This window comes from Cyclopterus lumpus, chromosome 24 (genome assembly GCF_009769545.1).
Source record: "Cyclopterus lumpus isolate fCycLum1 chromosome 24, fCycLum1.pri, whole genome shotgun sequence".
In the NCBI taxonomy this organism is placed as follows: Eukaryota; Metazoa; Chordata; class Actinopteri; order Perciformes; family Cyclopteridae; genus Cyclopterus; species Cyclopterus lumpus.
The window spans coordinates 2,781,256-2,808,755 of NC_046989.1; the positions used below are offsets into that span (position 1 = coordinate 2,781,256).

Below are 27,500 nucleotides of genomic sequence, written 5' to 3' on the forward strand. Positions count from 1 at the left end.
GAGAGAAGAAGAAGAAGAAGAAGAAGAAGAAGAAGAAGAAGAAGAAGAAGAAGAAGAAGGGAGAAGATAAAAAAGAGTGAAAGAGAAACAAATGGGAGAGGGAGGAAGAGAAGCAGAGATGAGAGGAAAGAACAAATGGAAAAGGAGAGGAGAGAAGACAACTGAAGAAAAAAGAAGAGATGTGAGGAAAAGACTGAGGAGGTGAAGGAAGGAAGAATAAAGAAAGAGAGGAAGATGAAAGGAAGTAAAAGAACAACGACATTAGTCAGAAAGGAAGAAGAAGATCGAGGGATGGAAAGAAGAAAATGAAAAGCAGAGGAGGAGAAAAGGAAAGAGGGACCGATGGAAAAGAAAAGAGGAGGGGAAGAGGAAGAGGAAAAGACTGGAGGAAGGAAGCATTAAGAGAGAGCTGAGGAAGAGGAGGAGGAGGAGGAGGAGGGGGAGGAGGGGGAGGGGGAGGGGAGGGGGAAGCCTGCCCTGTTATGGCTGAGCAGCTCGGGGTTGCTCGATTGCATCATCGCAGGATAAGCCTTCTATAAATAGGGTGACGTCACCCCGCTGCTCTCCCTCCCTCCTCCCTCCCCCCACTCCCCCCTCCTCCCTCTCGTACAGCATTCCTGGTGCGTCACCAGGCCCCGCCCCCGTCCAGTCGGCTATAAAGCCGGGTGACGCAACGCACCCGCCACAAGCGCGACTTTACGCAGCAGGAGACGCGACTTTACGGAGCTCCTTCTCACGCGACACCGGAGAGATCTCACAGGTAGGACGGAGGGCTGTTCACCGGGGGGGGGGGGTCGGCGTACCGGAGACGGTCGCTGTGGTCCCGGGGAGCTCCGCGGCGCTGTCCCGGGACGCGTGAGGACAACTTCTGAACTCGCGATCAAATGAAAACTAGAGAGGGGAAAAGTTTCACACTTTAGCTTTAATTATTATAAAGTTGTTGTTGTTGTTGTTGTTGTTTACATGTATGACTCTTATGGGAGGTTTACTCTGATGGGATTGTCTGCTCGGTCTTAAGTTTGTGAATAGTGATAATGGTGACCATAAATAAATAATAATAATAATATTGATAATAAATCCGTAATAAAGTGAGCTTTTTATTTTAAACGATGGGAGCTGATGACACGTATTTGGAGTTTAAGTTAAATTAAAAAAAACAACGATGTTAACCTACACACATATATATATATATATATATATATATATATATATATATATATATATAATAACAAAATAATGATAAATATGATGGTATACGAAATGAGCCAACATGCTGTAAATCAGTTGCACGGGTTATGAATCAGAACAGAGTGTCTTATTATGACACCTTATGGAGATATTAAAGGGAGAATCCGTTGTTTTAACTGTGCGTGCTGCGAATGTTTTGTTTTGGTCTCGAGCTGATAATCATCTCACCGAGCTGTCAATCAAACTTCTCCACGAGTCGCTCCTCCGTGTAGATAACTCACATTAATGATTCTCTCATTGTTTATGCCCCCAAAACGGCCAACATGTGTCCCCGTTGGCGTTTGTTATTCCTCCTCCTCTTCCTCCTCCTCCTCCTCCAAATGTTGCATCAGACAACATGCCATCTGGACTTTTGTTTAGCTTGTTATACTTGTTGTGCAATATTTATGAGCTTTATCGTGAAACAAATATCACTCAAAGTTAATGATAAGTGGTCTTAATATGCTTTACGGTACTTTTTTTTTTAATCTCTTGTAATATTACTGTGAATAACTTAGTGTGTCTTTGTGCAACTTAATATTGAGTTAAAATTAGTTTTATTGCATTTTATGTTTTTATTTAAATAATGACGTTGATATATTTATAGGCACTTGTAGTTAAAATGTTTTTTAAAAAGTAGGTTATTATGAGTTTTTATATATTTTCAAAATATAATTATAATTTGTAATAAATGAACACCCTCTCTGTGACTTTGACCGTCGTGATCCATAATCTGTTGGCTCCCAGAATGATGCTGCAGCACCCGGGTCCCTCGCTGGCCGACATCAGCTGCTCCGCCCTGGTGCCCTGCCTCTCCCCGCCGGGCTCCCTCACCCTGGACGACTTCACCAACTTCACCCCCCTCGTGAAGGAGGAGCTGCGCCTGGCCATCCAGAGCAAGCGCCTCTCCAGCGGCCTCAGCGCCGACGTGAGCTCGGACGGCGCGAGCTCCGGCTCGGAGCGAGCCTCGGAGCGCCGCTCCGGTGGGTCCGGAGTCCGGAGAGAGGTGAGGGCGGAGAGGCGGGGACAAAGGCTCACGCAGTCCATTGCACTGTGTGTTGACTTTTTTAAATAACTTTAATCCTTTTGTTTTCCAAGGTCACACCTCATGAGCACGAGAGGAGGAAGAGGAGGAGGGAGAGGAACAAAGTCGCTGCAGCCAAGTGCCGCAACAAGAAGAAGGAGAAGACGGAGACTCTGCAGCAGGTAAAAGGACTCAAAAGGAGAATTTAGAATATGGGATTTAAAAAAGAGAAAACACATTCGCTGTTCTAAATTCCAGCAGTGAGTATTCAAAGAGTAAAGTTTTTAAACCATTCAGTGGGCAAACTAAATTTGAATTATTAGACATCTTCAGGGAAATGTTGAGAGATGCAACTGTGTGGCAAAGCTGGTCCAACAAGAGTTCACCATTCTCTCCTCCTCTCCTCCCCTCCTCTCCTCCTCTCCTCCCCTCCTCCCCTCCTCCTCTCCTCCTCTCCTCCTCTCCTTCTCCCTGCAGGAGTCGGAGAAGCTGGAGAGCGTCAACAGCGACCTGAAGGCTCAGATCGAGGAGCTGAAGCAGCAGAAGCAGCAGCTGGTCTACATGCTCAACCTGCACCGGCCGACCTGCATCGTCCGGTCCCAGAACGGCCAGACGCCCGAGGACGAGAGGAACCTCTTCCTGCAACACATCAAGGAGAGCACCTTGCAGCTCCACAGCGTCACCTCCACCACCACCACCTCCTCCGCCTGCACCTCCTCCTCGTCCGTGTCCCTCTCCTCGTTGTCGCCTCTCGACGGAGGATTCCTGACCCTCGATCACATCCACTATCCCGGTCACCTGTGAGCGATCCGGCGGACACCTTCTTTTTCTTTTTCTTGCAATGCCGCCGACCGGGGGGGCGTCGCAGAGAGGCCGGCTGGAGCCTCCGTAAGACTTGTCGTCCACGCCGTCCGGGATGACTCCTCGGCCTCTCCTCTTCCACAACGCTGCTATGAGAGACCTCAGCACCTCCCACTCCCTCGAAGCTGCCGCCCGGACAGGAAGCGTCCACGGCAGCTCCACATGTATTACGTTTGGAAACATTACACACAAGGTCGTGGCCAAGGACAGATGCCAAAGCGCTAACAAAAACACACACCATCTCTTTTTGTTTTGTTTTAAATTGTATTTTTGAATAGATGAAAGTTCGATTTTTGTACCGAAGTGTGATTTCAAGGAGATGGTTTAAAAAAAAAAAGGTTCAGCTGGACAATGCTCCGACAATGTTATATTTATTGAGTTACTGTATGACATCCCTGTCTGCTCGGCCTTCGTTCTGGACCTGTCCTCCAGACGTTTCAGCTTGTTTCGTATCAGCGGTCGCAGTTACAAAAAGGGAAATGTACTTTGCGGGCAGGGTTTATAGTTATGCACAAAAAACAACAACAATGTAATCCTTTATGCAGATGACACTTTTTATTAACAAGTGGACATTTTTTCCGGCAAGCAAAACCGACCCTAAAGAACTTTATTTAATGGCTGCGTTCCTCTGAAGGAAAACTGAACCACCGTGTTGCTGTTTATCTTCTGTGACGAGTGTTCTCGCATATCGGCTCATGTCAAGTACCGATTTGACACTAGCGCTCGAAAAAGGTTTTCAAAAAAAAGTCAAAATTCCCTCTCTTAATAGCTTTATATTGTGGAAAACGTCTTTAAAAAGACGCATTCATTCAAGTGTCTCTTCAAAACAGAGTTTTACAGGATTACATTTGAACAAATCGCGTTAGATGACATTTTAATTCACTCCAAAGTTATGTTTTACTGAACGGAGCATGAACGCATCGTGATCGTTGACTAACCCGCTTCAGGATGTCTCATCGTCCGGGAGACGGATTGTTTCACCCCAGGTGTGTCGTACTCGTTTGCACACGTGCGGCACGGATCAGGGAGCGAGTGATGCGTCGTCGTTGTCATGGTTACGACCCAAAGTATCGAATATTGTATCGACGTGTGCGTTAATTCTGTGCTGCTGGATGTAAACACCGGATGCCTCTGGTCAGCACGGGAAAAAAAAGATGGTTTATTAAAAATGATATATTTTTGTCGTTAACTTGACATCGTAAGTGACACGTTGAGCTGCGCGTTGTGAACTTTATCTGTTAATCCGGTTCAACCCAAACAACGCTCCCCTTTTCCCCTCTGTGGCCCTTTAAGAGAAAAGGGAAGCGGCGAACTTAAGGACAGATATGAGGATGTTTTCTTGTTTATTTCACTAAACACGGCGTCAACACAAAGTGAGCTAACGTCTGCGAGCCAGACGCTGAACCCCTCGTCGGGGAGCCTGAACATTGAGCGTCCCGTTAGCGCCCGTTAGCGTCCCGTTAGCGCCTGTTAGCGTCCCGTTAGCTCCGGAGGAAGAACTCGTGCTGCACGTTGAGGACTGAAGTTGATGTGTTAGAGTGGAAAGAGAAGGTTCATAAAAGGACGCCGGCGTTCAGTGTGTTTGTTGTTTTTATGGTTTATGTCCCCTCATGGCTCATAGCTAAGAAGCACTGAGTTTGATGCGTATGTATTTAAGTGTGCCTTCTTCCACTGGAGGCGGTCTTTGTGGGGTTTTTATTTGTTTTGCAGCGTCGTGGCCTAAAAGGAATAAACCGCACCGCTACTACAGATGTGTACTTCCATCTTTGTGACCTGTCAACTTTTTGTTTTTGATACTTTGTTAATTAAAAATATGTATTGCAAATGTAACCGTGTATGGTGTTGTTGGTTTTTTGGAGGGGAGGGGGGGGGATAGTCACGTTGTTTAGTGCTAAATGATCCGTCAAGCTCGAGTCAGTGATCTCAGAAGTGTTGCAAAGCGACATTCTACTTTATGAAGCAAACATTCTACTTTATGAAGCAAACATTCTACTTTATGAAGCAAACATTCTACTTTTTCTACTTTATGAAGCAAACATTCTACTTTATGAAGCAAACATTCTACTTTATGAAGCAAACATTCTACTTTTTCTACTTTATGAAGCACACATTCTACTTTATGAAGCAAACATTCTACTTTATGAAGCAAACATTCTACTTTATGAAGCAAACATTCTACTTTATGTAGCAAACATTCTACTTTATGAAGCAAATATTCTACTTCATGTAGCAAACATTCTACTTTATGTAGCAAACATTCTACTTTATGAAGCAAACATTCTACTTTATGTAGCAAACATTCTACTTTATGAAGCAAATATTCTACTTCATATAGAAAACATTCTACTTTATGTAGCAAACATTCTACTTTATGTAGCAAACATTCTACTTTATGAAGCAAACATTCTACTTTATGAAGCAAATATTCTACTTCATGTAGCAAACATTCTACTTTATGTAGCAAACATTCTACTTTATGTAGCAAACATTCTACTTCATGTAACAAACATTCTACTTTATGTAGCAAACATTCTACTTTATGTAGCAAACATTCTACTTAATATAGCAAACATTCTACTTAATATAGCAAACATTCTACTTTATGTAGCAAACATTCTACTTTATGTAGCAAACATTCTACTTAATATAGCAAACATTCTACTTAATATAGCAAACATTCTACTTTATGTAGCAAACATTCTACTTTATGTAGCAAACATTCTACTTAATATAGCAAACATTCTACTTTATGTAGCAAACATTCTACTTTATGTAGCAAACATTCTACTTAATATAGCAAACATTCTACTTCATGTAGCAAACATTCTACTTCATATAGAAAACATTCTACTTTATGTAGCAAACATTCTACTTTATGTAGCAAACATTCTACTTTATGAAGCAAACATTCTACTTTATGAAGCAAATATTCTACTTCATGTAGCAAACATTCTACTTTATGTAGCAAACATTCTACTTTATGAAGCAAACATTCTACTTTATGTAGCAAACATTCTACTTCATATAGAAAACATTCTACTTTATGAAGCAAACATTCTACTTCATATAGAAAACATTCTACTTTATGAAGCAAACATTCTACTTTATGAAGCAAACATTCTACTTCATGTAGCAAACATTCTACTTTATGAAGCAAACATTCTACTTTATGTAGCAAACATTCTACTTTATGAAGCAAACATTCTACTTCATGAAGCAAACATTCTACTTTATGAAGCAAACATTCTACTTTATGTAGCAAACATTCTACTTCATGTAACAAACATTCTACTTTATGTAGCAAACATTCTACTTTATGTAGCAAACATTCTACTTAATATAGCAAACATTCTACTTAATATAGCAAACATTCTACTTTATGTAGCAAACATTCTACTTTATGTAGCAAACATTCTACTTAATATAGCAAACATTCTACTTTATGTAGCAAACATTCTACTTTATGTAGCAAACATTCTACTTCATGTAACAAACATTCTACTTTATGTAGCAAACATTCTACTTTATGTAGCAAACATTCTACTTAATATAGCAAACATTCTACTTTATGTAGAAAACATTCTACTTTATGAAGCAAACATTCTACTTTATGAAGCAAACATTCTACTTTATGAAGCAAACATTCTACTTTATGTAGCAAACATTCTACTTTATGAAGCAAACATTCTACTTTATGAAGCAAACATTCTACTTCATGTAGCAAACATTCTACTTCATGTAGCAAACATTCTACTTTATGTAGCAAACATTCTACTTTATGTAGCAAACATTCTACTTTATGAAGCAAACATTCTACTTCATGTAGCACACATTCTACTTCATGTAGCAAATATTCTACTTCATGTAGCAAACATTCTACTTTATGAAGCAAACATTCTACTTCATGTAGCAAACATTCTACTTCATGTAGCAAACATTCTACTTTATGTAGCAAACATTCTACTTCATGTAGCACACATTCTACTTTATGTAACAAACATTCTACTTTATGTAGCAAACATTCTACTTTATGTAGCAAACATTCTACTTTATGAAGCAAACATTCTACTTTATGAAGCAAACATTCTACTTCATGAAGCAAACATTCTACTTTATGTAGCAAACATTCTACTTTATGTAGCAAACATTCTACTTCATGTAGCAAACATTCTACTTCATGTAGCAAACATTCTACTTTATGTAGCAAACATTCTACTTAATATAGCAAACATTCTACTTTATGTAGCAAACATTCTACTTTATGTAGAAAACATTCTACTTTATGTAGCAAACATTCTACTTCATCTAGCAAACATTCTAAAAAACGGTGTCTGTCTGTGCTGCAAAGAGACAAGACTGGACATGCCAGCTGATCAGAGAGAGAAAGAGAGAGAGAAGTTATGACCTAATCGTTGTTATCTGTGAAGATAAGCTGAGACATTCTGTTCAAAGAGCAACCAACAAACCGACTCAGACTATAGTATCAACACTGGACATACACAGTCAAACACTTAAACCTTTGCGGAGGTTTAGCTTTTACACACAAGATCATTTCATTTCAAATACGACTGCTGGATATTTTTTGAAGTTGTCAAGACAAGTTTTTTCTTAAATTAGACAGTCGTGCAATCAGTGAATTGAAAATAAAAATACAAATGTGGGCTTTTTGAAAGCCCATGCAAACACATCATGAACCAATGAAGATTTGTGACTATTTACGATGATTTACTTATTTTTCCATATATTGCACCTTTTACTCCATCACATTTATTCGATACCTTTAGATACTCAATACTTTGCAGATTCAGATGATTAATACAGAATATAAATCAATTAATTAATTCTGATGTAAAGTAAAGTGAGCTGCAGCCGCAAGATTGACATCATGAACATATTAATGCATCAGTCATCATAACCAAAAAATGTACATGTGGCATCCTGCACACCTTCCACAATGCATGAGCCTCTCACAAGTTATTTAAATGGACCTCCAACTAATTACCCCATTGCACAACCAGCTAATTGGCCTGAAGCGGTAAACTCCACCCTCCTGCCTCACCGCCATCTAACAAACAATGAGAATCACACGGTGCAGGTCTGCTGGTTTCTGTCTGAAAGGTTACGTCTAATGTGGTTTCACCCCGCCCGTCTAGAATGAAAAGGTGATGAAAGCAAACACTGAATTACGTCACAAAGGTTTGATATTACGCAGTTCGACCCTGGATGACACACAATCTTTGGGTTGAGTCATTTTGTCTAATATCAAGCACTAAAACTCACTTTAGTTAAATGTAGGTGAAAGAAGATATGTGAAAAATAAGGGCAAATATATGAGGCGACATGACAATATCCATGACAGCACTTTGAGAATGTGGGCGGTGTTGCTTGCTGGAAGGAAATGTTTCCACCTGCTTCAGTATTGTTCGATACACAACTGGTATTTTAAATATAATGTATTAACGTACCGAGGCATCGCATCAGGGAAAAGTTGGCATTGTCTGTTTCGTTACGTGGCACGAAAGCTTTGTCCTGTAATAGTGGGTGAAACAAACACCGCTGTCTGTGTCCCGTGTGTGAAACCAAAAGTCAACGTTGATTTTAATGCATGTTACCAAACTTGACGAAATTCTGTTTTATATTTATGCTACGTCGTCCCGCTACGTGTTACGCTACGTGTTACGCTACGTGTTACGCTACGTGTTACGCTACGTGTTACGCTACGTCGTTCCGCTACGTCGTTCCGCTACGTCGTTCCGCTACGTCGTCCCGCTACGTCGTCCCGCTACGTCGTCCCGCTACGTCGTCCCGCTACGTCGTCCCGCTACGTGTTACGCTACGTGTTACGCTACGTGTTAGGCTACGTGTTACGCTACGTGTTACGCTACGTGTTACGCTACGTCGTCCCGCTACGTGTTACGCTACGTGTTACGCTACGTGTTACGCTACGTGTTACGCTACGTGTTACGCTACGTGTTACGCTACGTGTTACGCTACGTGTTACATTGTTATGTTAGTCGACATTTGCAGCAGGGCTATGGAATGATTGTGGTTTTAACCACTATGATAAGCAGGCTGCTCAATAATATGTGGGACAACATTTTATTTAGAAGGATCATAATGCAGAAAGGTGCTTTCTTCTATTTTAATATTTTTACTATTATTACATCTGCGTTTAAGTCAAAATGTTCAATTGGAAGGAAAGAATCCTCGAACACAGATACATCTTGTTCTGTCTTGTAAAGGGACGACTTAAAATTGCCTCTAATATTTCATGTAATTATGCTTTCAGAGGTGAGCCCAGGTTCAGTTGTCCTTTCTGCAGGCTTTAATTAAATGGGTTTTATGGGAATGCCGGGAGCAGAAACATCGGTGGCGCAAACATGATCCGACACGAAGGAGTGTGAGATGTAAATGATTTTAACTGATGAGAAATCCGGCTGAAACGCAACTCCCCAGTCTCGGTTTTTTTCTGGTACGCAGCCCACGGGTAGTGTTGCTTAACTCTCAAGAAAGTAACTCTCAAACTCTTTGTGCATGCAAAGCAATGGAGGAAGCATTCAGATCCCTGAGTTGACTGCAGAGTCCGAATGTATGACACATTTCCCCTCTCGGCCTCTTGGGTCACATTATTGTTCTTAAGCTCTCTTTGAAGAAGTACAGTTGGTTCTCATTTGAAGCGGAAGCAAAAGTGGGAAGTTTCAACACAACTCAGTGACAGTGCAGTTTCTCTCTCAACCAGGTTTTGTTCCAGGAAGTGGTCCCTGAATGAAACCGGAGTGAGACCTGAAGTGGGTTGGCTAATATGGTGCCAAAGTACACACACACACACACACACACACACACACACACACACAGGGAAGATGCTTTGTCATTGAGGGGAAAAGCTGATGCAACTCAGTCACAAGCGGAGGCAAAGTGACAAGTGACTGATGCAACAGCGGCATCATAACCTTTGACCGTCGACATCCTGTGTGGTGGGGTCAAAGGTCACACAGCCGATCACACGCAAAAGCACATGAGCTGGTATTTCCTGAATTTCAGTATTAAGTATTTCATCATCTTTATGAAACCTAACTAAGTATTTCATCATCTTTATTAAACATATCTAGGTATTACATCATCTTTATTAAACATAACTAAGTATTTCATCATCTTTATTAAAGCTAACTAAATATTTCACGATGTTTTCCTCAACATAAAGTATTTAGTTATCATCACTTGATGCTGGGTCCGTATCTTACATTTGATTTAATTCGTACTTATTTAAAGCTAAGTGATGTTTTTTAAACCCTAACTGAGTAGTTTCGTTTGCCTCAGTCTAACCACGCGTTACAACGTTAGCCGGGTACACGGCTAACCACATGCTAACCTCCCAAAAGGAAGAATATGACGAGAAGCGACGAGGTCGCGTCGAACTATAAATTTCAGGTCCTCAACAATAACAGTTTTAATGTCAAATAAAAAGATATACAGTAAAGAGTCCGGTCGATTGTAACGAAACCTTCACATGGAAATGAGCCTCCTGGGCCACCGTAGGACACATCCGTGCTGACACATTAACAGAGTACAAGGAACAAATGCGTCCGTTTCAGGAAGTTAACCCTGAACTAAAACAGAAAGCACTGGATAAATTAAATATTAGCAAACAATAAGCGTCACGCATTTAAATAAACAACACGAGTTTCACAGCAGTATTTATTTAGCTTCATTTAGCACTTTGCAAATCAAAAGGGCCTTTTTGTCTTTTTCAAGACACAGAAATAAAAGAGTCAAGAACAAAGAGAGCAAAGTGGGAGCAATAAAAACGACAAGAGGACACGGAAGTCGAGTGGAGGGACTCGGGACGGGGAAACCCGATTACCTCCGTAACACAGATGCTCTCCGCCGGCTGTATTTGCATTCCTGGTTCTTTTGTCTCGTACATTGGAACCAGGAAACGTTTAAATGTTGCGCAACAGGTGGGAAAAGCACATGTGTTTGCAGCAAAATATATTTTTTCCCCCCAATAAAATAATAACATCGATAAATGATCAAGTGCATGATCGCTTAATATGACGCCATATGTATGTATTTTATTTTATATAAATGTATATATATATATACATTATTCTTTTTAATAATAAAAGCTGTGTATAAATGTATATACATAGGCGGCGTGCACACAGTTCATTTGTTGTGATGGTTTGTGGTGCACGTGCACTTTTCAGATGCCTTTGAAGACACTTGGTTCATTTGTAGCTTCTTTTGAGCAAACTTTAAACTACCGTTAATAGTATTTTACAGTCAGCAGACAAAATAAAGGGTTTCGGTCTCTATGGCTCATATAACTGTTCATACGCATAGAAACAAAAAGACCACAGAGACCAGAACGACCATAAAGAGACACACAACGAGCAGAAAGAGACACACAAGTACAACAGAGAGACACAAAATAACTACAAAGAATCATAAAAAGACCACAGAGACACAACATGACCACAAAGAGACACAAAAAGACTACAGAAAGACACAAAACGACCACAAAGAGACACAAAAAGAGTACAGAAAGACACAAAACGACCACAAAGAGACACATGAAGACTACAGAAAGACACAAAACGACCACAAAGAGACACATGAAGACTACAGAAAGACACAAAACGACCACAAAGAGACACATGAAGACTACAGAAAGACACAAAACGACCACAAAGAGACACATGAAGACTACAGAAAGACACAAAACGACCACAAAGAGACACATGAAGACTACAGAAAGACACAAAACGACCACAAAGAGACACATGAAGACTACAGAAAGACATAAAACGACCACAAAGAGACACAAAGACTACAGAAAGACACAAAACGACCACAAAGAGACACATGAAGACTACAGAAAGACACAAAACGACCACAAAGAGACACATGAAGACTACAAAAAGACACAAAACGACCACAAAGAGACACATGAAGACTACAGAAAGACATAAAACGACCACATAGAGACACAAGAAGACTACAGAAAGACACAAAACGACCACAAAGAGACACATGAAGACTACAGAAAGACACAAAACGACCACAAAGCGACACATGAAGACTACAGAAATACATAAAACGACCACAAAGAGACACAAAGACTACAGAAAGACACAAAACGACCACAAAGAGACACATGAAGACTACAAAAAGACACAAAACGACCACAAAGAGACACATGAAGACTACAGAAAGACATAAAACGACCACAAAGAGACACATGAAGACTACAGAAAGACATAAAACGACCACAAAGAGACACATGAAGACCACAGAAAGACATAAAACGACCACAAAGAGACACAAAAAGACTACAGAAAGACACAAAACGACCACAAAGAGACACATGAAGACTACAGAAAGACACAAAACGACCACAAAGAGACACATGAAGACTACAGAAAGACACAAAACGACCACAAAGAGACACATGAAGACTACAGAAAGACACAAAACGACCACAAAGAGACACATGAAGACCACAGAAAGACAGAATAAAAAGAAAAGTACGTTTTATTTTGACATTTCCGCCCGGTAGTGTGTATCCGGTTTGACGAGCCCCGCCCATCTGGCAGTCACCATGGTGATGAGATAAAACAAAAACACCACGGGCTTTTTTCCAAGGCTCGGCCCGGGTTTTTTCCGGACGTCCGCGGAACCTGAAACGTGTCAGTTGCGCTCAGTTTGCGTCATCGACGTCCTCGACGTGACGTCGTCACGCTGTGGAAGAGGAAGAAACGCCTCACGGAGAACCACCGGCGCTCGATCAAACTGACCTCGAGAGCTTCCGTAGAAAGGAGGAAACATCCCGGAAGAACGAGCTCGCTGAGCACGTACGACACGCTTGAGTGTTTTTGTAGTTTTCCTCCATCCGTTGTCACAATACTGACTTTATGAATCACTTCCGGTGGTTGGGGGATGATTTCAAGTAAACGTCTTCTGCTTTGTGTCACATTACTGTTTTCTTTCTATGTGTAATACAAATGTTTCTTGGTGTTTACATGGTGAGAGATTTATTAATTACTTACTTTTTTCTAATAACTCTGAAGGTGGATCCATCTCACATATTTATGACGCTGCGTTCAAATCCACAAACCTATACTTTACTTTCATATTTATCATCAAACTTCTGTATATTGTATGTGTCGCACTGGATTTCATGGAAATGTGCTCACTGTATTAATTATATAATATATATATATATTTTTTTACTTTACGATAAGTGAAGATTATAAGGCAACATCCAGTTTTAATGGGTTATTTGTTTCACACTTGTCTCCACCAGCCAATCAGATGTTAAAACTTAAAGGTTTATAACTGATTTATGAAGCATTAATCTATTATTTATTAACAATAATACAACATTTATAAAGACCCCCTTATAAAGGACGTGAAGAAAGTGGTATACTAAACAATATGCTTAAATAAATATCATAAAATGACATTATTATTACTCTGATTACTGATGTTTTTCTAATACAAATGTTCGAATACAATAAATGAATAATAAAGACTGAACATGTCACAATCTTTGTTCAACTCGTGTATCGTTGTTTATTATTCATCTACAACAAATAAACTTTATTCCACAAAAACCTCCACTATTCTTTATTTCTTAATTAATGTTTGTTAGTTGAATGTCTGAGTAAAATAAACAAAAACATGATATTACATCAAATTAGGTTAAAGTGATTGTGTATGTATTCCATCTGCCAATTTTTTTATTTTATTTTAGTGAATATATATATATATTTTTTTTATATATATATATTTTTTACCAGAATAAAAGTTGTGCAATCACATAGAATAACAAACTAATAATAATAATAATATAAAAAGTAATTCTACAAATAAAGAGCGTAAATATAATGAATCAATATCAGTAATGTGAAGGAACTGTATTTACACTACGAGCGCCTCTCGGTGAGCAGCGCCCTCTGCAGGCTCACTGGTGCATTACACCACTCAGGCTGCAGCCTGGACGAGGCAAAGGCGCAGTGCATGCTGGGACAGAGGCGCTCGTGGGCCCACGAGGGCCTCGGAGAGCAGACGCTGCTCCCCGGACAGAGAAGACAAACCGCGGAGGTGAAGTCGTGTAGATTTGACCTTTTATGTAGTTTTTATACGTTGTGTTAAAAGCACATTAATGCTCACAGACTTTATTAGACATCATTATTATCTGAGGCCTCAGACAATAATGTGTCCACATCCTCTTTCTCACAAACTTAATCCTGAGCAGCAGATCAGACCGGAAGATGGTGCTTCGAATGTTTTCCTCACACGACCTTTGACCTCTGACCTGTGGGATGAGCAGCAGGTTGCATCTTCTCACGATGAGATAAGAAAGACGTCGGTGTGATCTCACCTCACACCCTTCAGAGGAAGAAGCTCTTGTTCTGAGGAGATTGGCACGAAGAATCCCAGTTTATGTATATATAGTTTCATATACTGTATATATATATATATATATATATATGCCCACCCGAGCAGAGCCCCGCCTACTTTTAGCTCAGAATACTTGAACAACATCCTCCATTTGAATAAAGAGATGTTGTGTATTAAACGAGTTAGTTGGCTTTCATTAAATCTTTTGTCAAAATAAATATAATCCAACACACAATCACAGATATAATACAAATAGCAGATTACACAGAATGTGGATTCATATTTGTAACTTTTTCTTCAAAAATGTCTTAATATTATTGCATAAATGATCCAGTTAAGAAATACTTGGACACATTGTGAGGTGACAAATCCCCCGCCTGTAACCTCCGGGGGCCCCGGGCCTCAGGTTGAGAACCGCTGCTCACGTTTGAGGAGCATCTTCAGGGTCAGAAGGGCTTGGTTACGTCGGTTTTGGTTATTTTATGGAATTTGTTTAAAAATACCGGGCGAGCCGTTCCCTTTAAAAAGAGAATTAAACGTCTTTAATGTTCTTAAAAAGGGATTAAAATGAAACCGAAGACGTTCCATTGGCCGCATTAGTTTTTTGGGGGTTTAGAGGGTATGATTATGTATTTAGTTTCGTGTTGCCAGAGTTTTGATACATTTCAAAATAAAAGAGAAATTAAACACCAAAGTGTGCTTTACCGATTTTACTACATAGTGATATACGTGTTGAAGTAAAAACAGAAATGATTTTTGCAAAACCGTAAAGACAAAGTTTCTGAGCTCAAGTGCAAGAGAGCAATTTTTTAAATATATAATATTAAACAGGAACAACAAGAGAAGCGTTTATGATTTCATCCGACGCACTTGAGTCCAGAAGTGTCACTCTGGCTTGCCCTCCGGTTTCTCCCGGAGAGCCACGTAGCATCCCGCGGCGGCCGCCTCCTCCACGGCTCTCCTGATTGGCCGCCCGCTCCTCGGCGGCGGCTCGTCCGATTGGCCGTCGCGGCCGAACACTTCTCGGTGGATCTCCAGAGTGGCGCGACTCGGCTGCATGGCGAGGATCTCACAGAGGCCCTCGGCTTGTTTCTGCAGAGTGTTGATCGACTACAGGGAAGGAAATAATTAAAACATGCATCAAAAAAAACATATGTATATCCAACTTGATGCAGGTGTGGTGAGTTCAGGTGAGTTCAGGTGAATGAGGCGCTACCTTTATGACCTGGATGGCCTGCTTCACCATCACAGGAGCTGCTGCTGACAAGTCGTTCATGAGGCTCTCTGGAGAGAAAGAACCGCATCGGCTTATTTATTATAATTTATAAAATGCATACGCACATCTGTGTAAGACGTGTTCCTGCATGCACATCACAATACAAGCAGAAACCCATTAAATAATCAAAACAATAACAATAATCTATTGCTTGTCCATGAATCACTCAGTTTTAGATATGCATGTGACCAACGCTGCAGAGCTCAAATAGACAACGTGTGTGTATGAAGGGATTAAAAAAGGTACCCGCCTTGCCCGGGGTCTTGGACCACCTGTTGAGGTTTGACCGCCTGCTCGTACAAACCCTGAAAAACAAAAGACGAGCTGCACCGTTTATTGCATTTCCTGGATTTTATTTCGGGGATTAATTAAGATAAATCAAATTTATAGATTTTAAAAAAAAAAAAATCACAAAAAAATCTGCATTGGTTGATCTCCTAAATCGACCTGTGACATGATGAATGTGTGTGTGTTTTGAGTGCAGCTCTCCGCTCTGGAACCCACCATGAGTTTACGCTCCGCTTTGAGGGCGTGGACCGCGTGAGGCAGGATCATCTTCGGGTACGTGCGGCGCCTCCTGGTGGCCTCGATGATGGTGTCGTCCAGCAGGCTTTCCAGATCCGCCGCCTCGTCCTCCGCTGAGAGACAGAAACTTTTATTTGATTAAATAAGACTTGATTAAAGACGTCGTTATTCACTGCTTTGAGGACGTCACGTGACCCCGAAGCCCCTGAAACTGATTCTAGGGATGTTTTTTTTTGAAGGAGTCACCTTCAGCATCCGGTGCCTCCTGCCACGGCCGCCCGTCCACCAACACGTTGTCCTGGACGGCCGCCTCGAAGTTCTGCGCGGATACAAATACACAGATAAACAATACAGCAGGAAAAGAGTCAGAATATAGCTTTACGTTACTCTCTCTAACACTTTCACGCGCGTTTCTAGCACTGCAACTGTTATTGGTGCATCTGCTGATTATTTACTTGAATTGGAATCAGAAAATGACAGAAAAATCAGAGCGATATTACAATTTCCTGACGTCCGAAGTGATCAAATGTCTCGTTTAGTTGAACCGAGAGCAAAGAAACGCTCTTTGAGAGGCTGGAAATTGGGAATGAAAAGGTGTCAATCATCTAAATACTCTTAATCTGTACAGCGATAAACACACATTCAGCAATTTAGAGGAATAAACTATTCTTTTCTCATTTAACTGAAACACACACACACACACACACACACACACACACACACACACACACACACACACACACACACACACACACACACACACACACACACACACACACACACACACACACACACACACACACACACACACACACACACACACACACACACACACACACACACACACACACACACACACACACACACACACACACACACACACACACACACACACACACACACACACACAGCCTTTGTGCGCATGCGTATTAAGCCTTTGTGTTTTGGCTCATGTAAAAAATAATGTTAATAACATTAAATTCTCGATCTTCCGAATGTTATTTGGCGTCGGGTTCACAGCTCTGCGCTCTTTGAGGCAACAACAGTCTTAAATATTAAATGTATACTCGACAGGAACCGTTTTCTAATCCCTTAATGATCTAAATCACGTGACTCACCGCCAGCAGCTCCTGCAGCAACACTCGCTTCGTCTCCCCGGAAACGTCCGTCTGTCCGTCAAGAGCCGTCTTCAAAATGTCTTTATATTTATTAACCTGCCCCGTCACTTGTTTCTTCGACGTCACCGGGACTCTGAAGTCCTGGTTTGTGTCGTCGCTGGGCGCCAGTCCGCTCTCCACGGGCTCCATCTTTACCGCCAACTTGTTTATATATTTTTTTTTTTGTTGTTGCAGGAAATGGATAGTACCACTTCCTGGTCCGGCTGCTAATGCGGCCCCCACAGGAACAACGCTTCTAGCGTCGCAGAAACGTTCCGCCCGCTGCGTTTCGAGCGTAAAAACGGGATAAATACGTTTCAGTATAGTTTGCGCCGCTAGCACTTGTTATTTAAATGTCATAAATGGAGTATGGCTTCGTTGACTGTCACTGTCACATATCGGCCCCTGAGTTTGAAGAGGCAGGCGCTAAGTTGACCGAGAGAAACCTAAACAAGTGGCCTGAGTAACCAACGCGTGTGTTGACGTTGTAAACGTCCACCTTGAATTTTAAAAGCTGTTTGTACACAACAACATGTTAGCTTTTACACTCACTTCAAAACTTATTGTTGTCCTTCTAGGATCTGGACGATGTGATCCAGAGGACCACAGAGGTCAGTGCAGGTCATCTGATCAAGACGATGACAATGCACACACACACACACACACACACACACACACACACACACACACACGCGCGCGCGCACAAGATACACATATGTCATACATTTCTCTTTTGACCTTTTCCTTCGGAAATCAATAAGGTCAGCCTGGTTTTATAGTCAACATGTTACTAGTGTGTGTGTGTGTGTGTGTGTGTGTGTTGACTCTGGATCCCGTGGCAGAAGAAGCCGGAGAGTTTGATAGAGTTCTCCAGCTGCAGGATTGGTGTGTACGTCTCCAGAGTTGCGTAACACGTGCTACTAATTTAGTTGATAGTTCAGAGGGGAAGTCATAAAACTACCACAATAAAATCAGGGAGAAGAGATGAACACCTACAGGTGTGAAGGCGCTCATCACACATGACTTCCTGGTGGGTGCAACGTAAGAAATAAGAAAAAGAAATTAAGCTAATGATGAAATTACTGGCTTAATATATACAATGAGGTGTATATAAAGTGTGTACACAAAGTGTGTGTATAAAGTGTGTATATAAAATGCGTATACAAAGTGTGTATACAAAGTGAAGGGGAAGTAACGGTGAGAACAGAACTAAAGTAAAGAACTGAAACACAAATGTTCTCATTGTCCCGCTAGCCGCTCTCAGCTGGACCGCCATGCGTTTGTTATTCGCAGTGACATTGAATCCTCCTCTCACAGATATCCACTTCTGGTGTCTCCGTGCTTTGGCCTCCACCTGCTGCAGGGAGGCGCAGCGTGGAACCTCAGGCAGCAGCGTGGAGTCTCAGGTAGCAGCGTGGAGCCTCAGTTAGCAGGGTGGAGTCTCAGTTAGCAGCGTAAAGCCTCAGTTAGCAGCGTAAAGCCTCAGTTAGCAGCGTGGAGTCTCAGTTAGCAGGGTGGAGTCTCAGTTAGCAGCGTGGAGCCTCAGTTAGCAGCGTGGAGCCTCAGTTAGCAGGGTGGAGTCTCAGTTAGCAGCGTGGAGCCTCAGTTAGCAGCGTGGAGCCTCAGTTAGCAGGGTGGAGTCTCAGTTAGCAGCGTAAAGCCTCAGTTAGCAGCGTAAAGCCTCAGTTAGCAGCGTGGAGTCTCAGGTAGCAGCGTGGAGCCTCAGGTAGCAGCGTGGAGCCTCAGGTAGCAGCGTAAAGCCTCAGTTAGCAGCGTGGAGTCTCAGGTAGCAGCGTGGAGTCTCAGTTAGCAGCGTGGAGCCTCAGTTAGCAGCAACAGTCTGCCCCTCACGCGTCCTCTCGGTGGGTTGACTTGATCCATCCTGAGAGGAACTGGATCCGGTCTCGCTGAGCGGCGTGCCGGGTGAGGAGCTCCAGAGGAGGTTAAGCTAATATTGAAAGTACAATATCCAGCTCTCAGGATGGAGAAGCAGGAAAGTTGCTCCTCGTAAAGTCAACGTTTCTTTAAGACAAATTACAAAGATATTTTTTTAGACTTTGGACTATAAAGGAAACTGAATATCTCTTAAAATGTCTTCTTTTCCTCTGGAACTCAATGCTGTCCTGCTGCAGGTCTACAGGCACAGAGGACGCCTCGCCGAGAGGTAGACACACACACAAATGACCATAATTGACTAAATAATGACATCATGCTGTATTGAAGAAGACTTGAAACTAGAGATTGAGACCATTGCGTGTTTGTTAAAATCATAATCCAGATTCATATTGGATTCATTATGAATCCCTCTCACACAGAGGCTAGCTTGTACTTCTGTACCTGTCGCAACAATACGGACATAAGACATTCCTGAGCCCACTTACTGTCACTTTAGTCCAACCCGTCTTCTAATCTGAACCCTGAACTCAAGTCTGAACACGCAAACAGCTCTTCAGAGGAAGGAGGACAACATGTCCTCATTTTCAAGGTCGAAAACAGTGGTCCCCACAAAGATAGAAGGCCGAGCACACACACACACTGCTGCATCCTTCATGTTCCACGATTGTCTCCGCTCGGACAGGATCAATATTAAACACTTGTGAAACAAATAACGTAATCCTAAACCGGTTGACACTCCCAACAAGCCTCATCTTCCCTGTGAGAAGTTAGTCTCTAGGTCTTCCTCGCACACACACACACACACACACACACACACACACACACACACACACACACACCCTCGATTCCGTAGCTGCCCGTTGAGGAATGTGTGTGATTAGATTTCAGGCACCACAAGGCTCAAGTCAACAGTCCCACAAATGTTATTGTTATGGATCAACTCCCCCCCCCACCCCCCCACCCCCTCCCCTAGCTGCTGTGGGAAGCAGTGGTGGAATTTTCTTTTTTGCTCAAGTACTGTACTTAAGTAGAGTTTTTCCATTTTTCAGAGGTACATTCAACAACTCCGTGTTTGGCTCCGACTCCGACTGCCAGGAACCTCGGTGTGACACCTGTCAGTCAACTCTCCCTGACTGCCAACATCACCGCAACATCACGCTCCTGTAGGTTCAACATCAGGAGAATACGACCTCTTCTCACTCAGAAGGCGGCACAGGTTCTGGTCCAGGTTCTGGTCTAGGTTCTGGTCTAGGTTCTGGTCCAGGTTCTGGTCATCTAGACTACTGTAACTCCCTCCTGGCAGGTCTATATACCTGCTAATGCCATTCGACAAGTGGAACTTTTGACCAGCTGGTAGCTCGCGATACAAGTCATAGATAATTCATCGTCACCATGGATACCTGTCATTAGAGATTTTTATCTCTGGACCAAAGTTCTGCACTAACAACATTAATTCAAGTTGCACAGCAAACAAATAGATTCTAGTTGATTTATGTATGTGGAAACAAATACAAAGAAGACAAAGGTGAACACTTTAATACTCATGTAAAACTCTTATGAGAGGATATTTTATTATCTATATTAGTATTGATGAACATTGAAGTTTCTTCAGGTCTCTTGTGTGTTTGTTGTCGTCTAGACCAGCTGTGACTGATCTGGAGAATGAGAATAGAGGCATTACATATATATATATATATTTATACATTTTAATGTGAAAATATTTGATCTTTTGATTATTATCAACGACCGTTTTTCAACTGAATTCTCAATGTCTGTTCAAGGCAAATAAATGTAAAACATAAATGAATAAACACTAACTTCCAATGTCCCCCCCCCCCCCCCCCCACACACACACACTTAATTAAAACAAATACATTCTTATCATTTCTATAAAGGCATTAAAACAGATATCATGACTTTAAATTCATGTCATGAATCAATATAAAAATAAATGGAGTCCACAGACGTCAACTGTGGAATATATATTATATTTGCAAAGTGCACGTGCACAAAATAATGGCCACGCAGACATTGGTGTTATTTCAGCAACACGTGCGCGCTCCTCACAGCTCTCCTCGAAGTGCCTCCTCTCCGGCAGCTTGGAGGCGGGCGGCCGCTCGCTGCGGGCCGACCCCCGCTGCGGTCCGGCGGTCAGAGCGGTGAGGAGGACCGGGCTGGAGCGCAGGTGGCCCCGGTAGTGTCTCCTCTCGGTCCGCTCCCAGGACCGCGCGGCGTTCACCTCCACCTGGCACCACGTCTCCCTCCGCAGGTTCAGCTCCAGGAGAGCCCGCTCCTCGGCTCCAGGCATCCTGGGAGAGGGGTGGTGTGTTGGGGGTGTTGGGGTTGATTTATTTCTTTGTTATTCTTGCTCTAAATTACCGACAGTGCAGTCGGTCTGTGAGGCAACGGGACAAGAAGAAGAAGCGCGTGTCAGAGATCGTTTATGTTTGGAGAGATGAATTACTCTTTGAGAGTTTAACACACGGAGAAGGTTTTTAAAGTCTTTTTTTAAAGTCACTAAAAAAACAAACCAGTCCATAATTATTCAATCAAACAGAGTACAGGTTCAAAAGTGAAACTATGGGCTCTGCAATCAATGTATTATTTGTTTTAATGTAAAATGCATTTCTGTTTAACAATATAGCTGCAGTAATTGCTTTGTCAATAGTTTTACTCTCACACCTATTCAGTTTGTTTGCATACAGACACACACCCATAATTAAAGCAGATACATGTCATGACTATTACTTATTTTGGATATAGACTTTAGACCAGAAGAAGACAGAAATATAGTGTATTGTCTCATATGCCATGTGGTACACATCTCCTTATAGCCAACTCTTGTCTCAGGACAGGATTCATCAAACTATCCAGTGAGAGAAGAACATAGACAAGTTCTCCTCCTTCGTGGTACTTTGAAACAGAGACAGAGTGAGAGCTCCTCCCAGCAGAGGTTCTTTGAGTCATGTGTGTAGCCTCAGTGGAACAGGACCGCACTCTATTGTTTCTATTACAACCTGAATAATAACTCCCTGCTTACTGCCATTCGATGGAAATCATACATTTTAAATCAGATTCGCAATATTTAATGTTGGATGGGGTAAAAAAATAAAATAATGCTATTTTGGGTTTATTTTTTATTTCACAAATATTGCTGAAACAATGACATTCGTGTAGAATAATTGTGAGTTTCCTGTGGGTTTAGACGTGTACCTGCTGCAGTGGAGTCCCACTGGGTCAAACGATGATTAGGATTAGAGCAGATAACGGCCTGAGCACGTGCTCAGACTAATTGAGAGTATAAGGACCAAGAGGCATTTGTCATTTATTTTAATAGTTGTTATTTAGTTAATTGTTCAATATGAGTCACTGCATTATACATTATTTTGTTCGTGCACTGGTAGATATTGTCTCTTATAATAATTTCACTGAACAAGCTGTTGCATCATCGCATGTCAGCCTCCACATCACCTTCTATATATATTTTTATATATTATAATTTATAATATATTATATATATAGTATCAATAATAATATATTATAATTTAGAATATATATAATATATTATAATTTATAAATTAGAATATATAAATAATATATATAATTATTATTTTATAGATAAATATTATAATATACATTATAAATCATAATATATTTTATTATAATATATATAATAAATTAAAATATATGATATAATATTTACTATTGTATAAATATATATTATAATGTATATAATAATATATATTATAATATAATAGTATGTATAAGTGTGTGATATATTTATAATAATATATATATATATTGTGTATATATATAATATGTATTTATATATATATAATATATATATACATTATAATCTATATTATTATTATATATATGTTATCATATATAATACATTATAATATATTATATTTATATATATATAATAAAATGATATATACATTATAATATATTATATTTATATACATAATATAAATTATTATTATTATATTATATTATAATTATATATATATTTACATATTAGCCCCAGGCAGCAATACTAGAACACCAGCCTCTTGCTGCTCTTCTATTGGCTCATCAGAAGCTCGCGCGACAGCGTCGGCTGAACAAAAGATAGAGGAGCCGCTTCAGAGGGACAGACACGCACGAGCCGCGCAGCCCGTCGGCACGTCAGAGGGAGAACAGACGGATGTTTTGTGGACGGCGTGGTTGTCCAATGTATCCGGCGTGAGCTACAATGTATCCGGCGTGAGCTACAATGTATCCGGCGTGAGCTACAATGTATCCGGCGTGAGCGCGCTTCGTGTCCGTGTGTTCTCAGGCGCAGCGCCGCGGTCCGTTCTCCTCGCTTCCTGCCTCGCAGCCTAGTTGTCAGCAGCAGCAGCTGCACGGTGGTGGTGGTGGTGGAGCAAAAGAAGAAGAGAAGAAGAGAGGAAGCGACAAAAAAGAGGCACGATGGTCGCCGGTGAGCTCGTGCAGGAGCATCTGCGCGCGGACACCGGCGCCCTTGACGACATCGCGCTCGGCCGGAAGAGTCCAGAGCCGGTGGAAGCAGCGGATCCGACGTACGGCGCGGCACCGACGGGCGGGGCCGGCGGGGAGACGGATGCCGACCGGGAGAAGCAGCTGCCGCCGGATGAGAGAGAGGCAATGCTGCCCGAAGGAGAAGGAGGAGGAGAGGCGCCCGAGACGCGGCTGTACCGGCGCCGGTTCGCCGTGCTGGCCGTGTTCGGCCTGTACTCCCTGGTGAACGCCTTCCAGTGGATCCAGTACAGCATCATTGCCAACGTGTTCACGCGCTACTACGGCGTGAGCAACATCATGGTGGACTGGCTCTCCATGGTCTACATGGTCGCCTACGTGCCGCTCATCTTCCCGGCCACCTGGCTGCTGGACCGGAAGGGTCTGCGGCTCACCGCGCTGCTGGGCGCCGGCTTCAACTGCGCCGGCGCGTGGCTCAAGTGCGCCAGCGTGAGCCCCTCGGGGTTCGGCGTCACGGTGGCCGCGCAGGTCGTCTGCTCCGTGGCGCAGGTGTTCATCCTCGGCCTGCCGTCACGCGTCGCCTCGGTGTGGTTCGGGCCGCGCGAGGTTTCCACCGCGTGCGCCGCCGCCGTGCTGGGGAACCAGGTCAGTGCGCATGCGTTAGCGCATATTATGTATAGGGCTGTAAATTACGAGGTGTTTAAGGTAATAAGAGTAGAGTCACGAGAGATGGAGCCGGCAGACAGGTGGAATGACACCACGTATTTTGAGGTACTTACATATATGTTTTATGTTACATTATACTTCTACTACATCTATTGATACAGCTTTAGTTTACTGTACTAGAACAATACAACATCCAACATCAACTAACCACGTCATGATATTACATTATGATACCCAGTGAATAGAAATGATCTCCACCTTCTTATCGGCTGCAACATCAAAAGGATGCATATGTAATGAGTACTTTGTTGCAAATACTTTTGTAGTTGAAAATGCATTTTTTAATGCAGGACTTCACCTTTTACGTCAGTATGACATATGAGTAAAGAAACTACTAGAAACAGTCTAGTAAATCATTATATAAAATACACTTTATGTCTTCTACTTGCACATAATGACATAATAATGCTACATAATTGAGTAGTAACCTTCAATTTAAATGTGTATTATGATAAACCACTGTGTATAAACAACAGCATGTCTCTCTCTCTCTCTCTCTCTCTCTCTCTTTCCCTCGCCCCCCCCTAGTTGGGGACCGCCATCGGCTTCCTGTTGCCTCCGGTGTTGGTTCCCAATACGCTCGACGACATCGAACTCACGGGGCGCAACATCAGCATCATGTTCTACGGCACCGCCGCTGTCTCCACCGCCCTCTTCGTCCTCACTGTTATAGGTATACACACACACACACACACACACACACACACACACACACTAGGTGCCGCCATCTGCTATAATTTGTAGTTTGGTGACCTTGGAAGTCACGTGAGGTGAAGATTGGAACAATTGCACAATGGAGGTGTGTGTGTGTATGTGTGTGTTTCCTGGATGTCCTCACAATGATAGAGGAATATTCCAAAAGACATTCCTGGGAGCGTCCAGTTTGGGATTAAGACCTGAGAGTAGAATAGGATTAGGTTCATGTTTAAGAGAGACGTGTGGAGTGTGATGTTTTATGTGTATCAACGGGGGAGGGGGCGGGGGGGGCTCACAGATCATCAGTGGATCCAGTGGAACATGTTGTTTACTGTGAGGAACTTTTAACTTGCTTGGGGTTACAATAGAGTATTACCGGGGTTTTTTATTCACGATTCTATTTCTAATAAATCAGATACACTTTTGGTACCCAATCTGTCTCTTGTGTGTCCATCCAGTGATTAAGGACCGCCCCCTCCTCCCTCCCAGCCACGCCCAGGCCGTCCTGCCGTCCTCCCCCACCGAAGAGTACTCCTACAAGCAGTCCATCGTGAACCTGATGAAGAACAAGGCGTTTGTGCTCCTCCTCGTCACCTACGGTGAGTGTGTGAGTGTGTGTGTGTGTGGCGTCCACGGGGGGGGGGGGGGGGAAGGGGGGGCGCTTTTAAGGCATCCTCCACTGCTTCCCCCCCCTCTGCGTCCCACAGGCCCGACTTTAAAAGAAGAGGGCGAGGCCGCATTCAATGTCACGCACTGATTTAAACCTGCAGGGGTGAAGACTCCGCCTCCGTCGCTTAGCGACAGCCAATCGGGACCACCAAATGTCCTCAAACTTAATGCCTGCAAACGGTGACGCGTTTGCAACCATTAGTGACTCATGGACTTGTTTCTGTTTCAGGCATCATGACCGGTTCCTACTACTCGGTCTCAACACTTCTCAATCAGATGATCATGGCCTGCTACGAGGTATAAAAGAACTTTAATAAAAAATACTGAGCGAATGAAAACAAGCGTTTTATTTATGCTCTCTTCATGCTGAATGACTTATTTACCCTCCAAAAAAAAACATCTCTGTTGAACACAAGATTTAAGGAAACTAACTGTGTTAATTATGCTGCACATTTGACCACCATTTTTTTTTATTTTTGTTCCACTTTTATGTAAAAAAACATACACAAAAAAAGGAATTTGATGGAAAGAGAGAGAAAGAAAGAAGAATAAAGAAACGTCCGATGACTTTGATGAGACATGAGCTTATTGTCTGAGTTCATCAGCTGTTTTCACGCATGCCTGCTGCCCACCACAACACTCACACACACACTCACATACACACTCACTCACACACACACACACACACACACACAAAGACACACAGAGAAAGACTGAGTCACTCACTTTCAAATCCTTTCACACACTCGCACTGACTCGGAGGAGGAAAGGCTGATTCAGTGTTTTCTTAGCAATACACACACAGACACACACACACACACACACACGGAGAGATGTTCACCCCTGAATGAACTTATAAAACTCTCTCAGGTGACTTAACACTCACAATTCACCATATACACACGCTCACTCACAGAACTTGTGACTGGCTTGTGGTCCACCTGACAAGTTTAAAGGGGCACCAAAAGCTCTCTAGTCAGCTGTTTTTTATCCCACTGAGGCCTCCTTATCTCCTCATCTCCTCATCTCCTCATTAACACACCTTGTCTCCTCTCCTCAGAGCCAGGAGTTGAATGCTGGGAGAATCGGTTTGACTCTGGTTGTCGCCGGCATGGTCGGCTCCATCCTCTGTGGCGTGTGGCTGGACCAGACCAAGATGTACAAGTAGGCAACACACACACACACACACACACACACACAGACCACAAGACCATAAACTCATGTTTACAATGTTTAGTAGAGTCTTTTTTTATAGACTTCTATACAACCAGAGGAGTCGCCCCCTGGTGGTCAGTAGAGAGAATGCAGCTTTAAGACATGTAGCATAGACTTCTATACAACCAGAGGAGTCGCCCCCTGGTGGTCAGTAGAGAGAATGCAGCTGTAACACATGTAGCATAGACTTCTATACAACCAGAGGAGTCGCCCCCTGGTGGTCAGTAGAGAGAATGCAGCTGTAACACATGTAGCATAGACTTCTATACAACCAGAGGAGTCGCCCCCTGGTGGTCAGGAGAGAGAATGCAGCTTTAACACATGAAGCATAGACTTCTAT

At 42.3% G+C, this 27,500-nt stretch overlaps 4 protein-coding genes across 4 annotated transcripts in view; 2 read left to right on the plus strand and 2 right to left on the minus strand.

Annotated features, from left to right (window-relative positions):
* Nucleotides 1–648: 648 nt before the first annotated feature.
* atf3 (activating transcription factor 3) lies at nt 649–4,859 on the plus strand. Its single transcript, XM_034528323.1, has 4 exons — nt 649–760; nt 1,975–2,233; nt 2,326–2,433; nt 2,729–4,859. Exons 2-4 carry the CDS (start codon nt 1,976–1,978, stop codon nt 3,053–3,055), a joined length of 693 nt encoding a protein of 230 aa, XP_034384214.1. The 5' UTR covers nt 649–760; nt 1,975; the 3' UTR covers nt 3,056–4,859.
* A 10,354-nt stretch (nt 4,860–15,213) lies between these two features.
* nsl1 (NSL1 component of MIS12 kinetochore complex) lies at nt 15,214–17,702 on the minus strand. Its single transcript, XM_034528319.1, has 6 exons — nt 17,438–17,702; nt 16,566–16,638; nt 16,299–16,432; nt 16,045–16,099; nt 15,735–15,802; nt 15,214–15,628 (listed from the first exon to the last, which is right to left on the minus strand). The coding sequence occupies exons 1-6, from the start codon at nt 17,624–17,626 to the stop codon at nt 15,404–15,406; spliced, it is 744 nt and encodes a 247-aa protein (XP_034384210.1). The 5' UTR covers nt 17,627–17,702; the 3' UTR covers nt 15,214–15,403.
* A 3,179-nt stretch (nt 17,703–20,881) lies between these two features.
* Nucleotides 20,882–21,802, minus strand: LOC117727828 (spermatogenesis-associated protein 45-like). The gene is made up of 2 exons (XM_034528341.1): nt 21,440–21,802; nt 20,882–21,027 (listed from the first exon to the last, which is right to left on the minus strand). Exons 1-2 carry the CDS (start codon nt 21,678–21,680, stop codon nt 21,008–21,010), a joined length of 261 nt encoding a protein of 86 aa, XP_034384232.1. The 5' UTR covers nt 21,681–21,802; the 3' UTR covers nt 20,882–21,007.
* A 1,661-nt stretch (nt 21,803–23,463) lies between these two features.
* flvcr1 (FLVCR heme transporter 1) overlaps nt 23,464–27,500 on the plus strand; it is a 10,842-nt gene continuing 6,805 nt past the window's right edge. Inside the window, exons 1-5 of the mRNA XM_034528253.1 lie at nt 23,464–24,499; nt 25,109–25,253; nt 25,735–25,875; nt 26,175–26,242; nt 27,006–27,109. Coding sequence (XP_034384144.1) covers nt 23,828–24,499; nt 25,109–25,253; nt 25,735–25,875; nt 26,175–26,242; nt 27,006–27,109 — 1,130 coding nt within the window. The 5' untranslated portion in view covers nt 23,464–23,827. The remainder of the gene's footprint in view (nt 24,500–25,108; nt 25,254–25,734; nt 25,876–26,174; nt 26,243–27,005; nt 27,110–27,500) is intronic.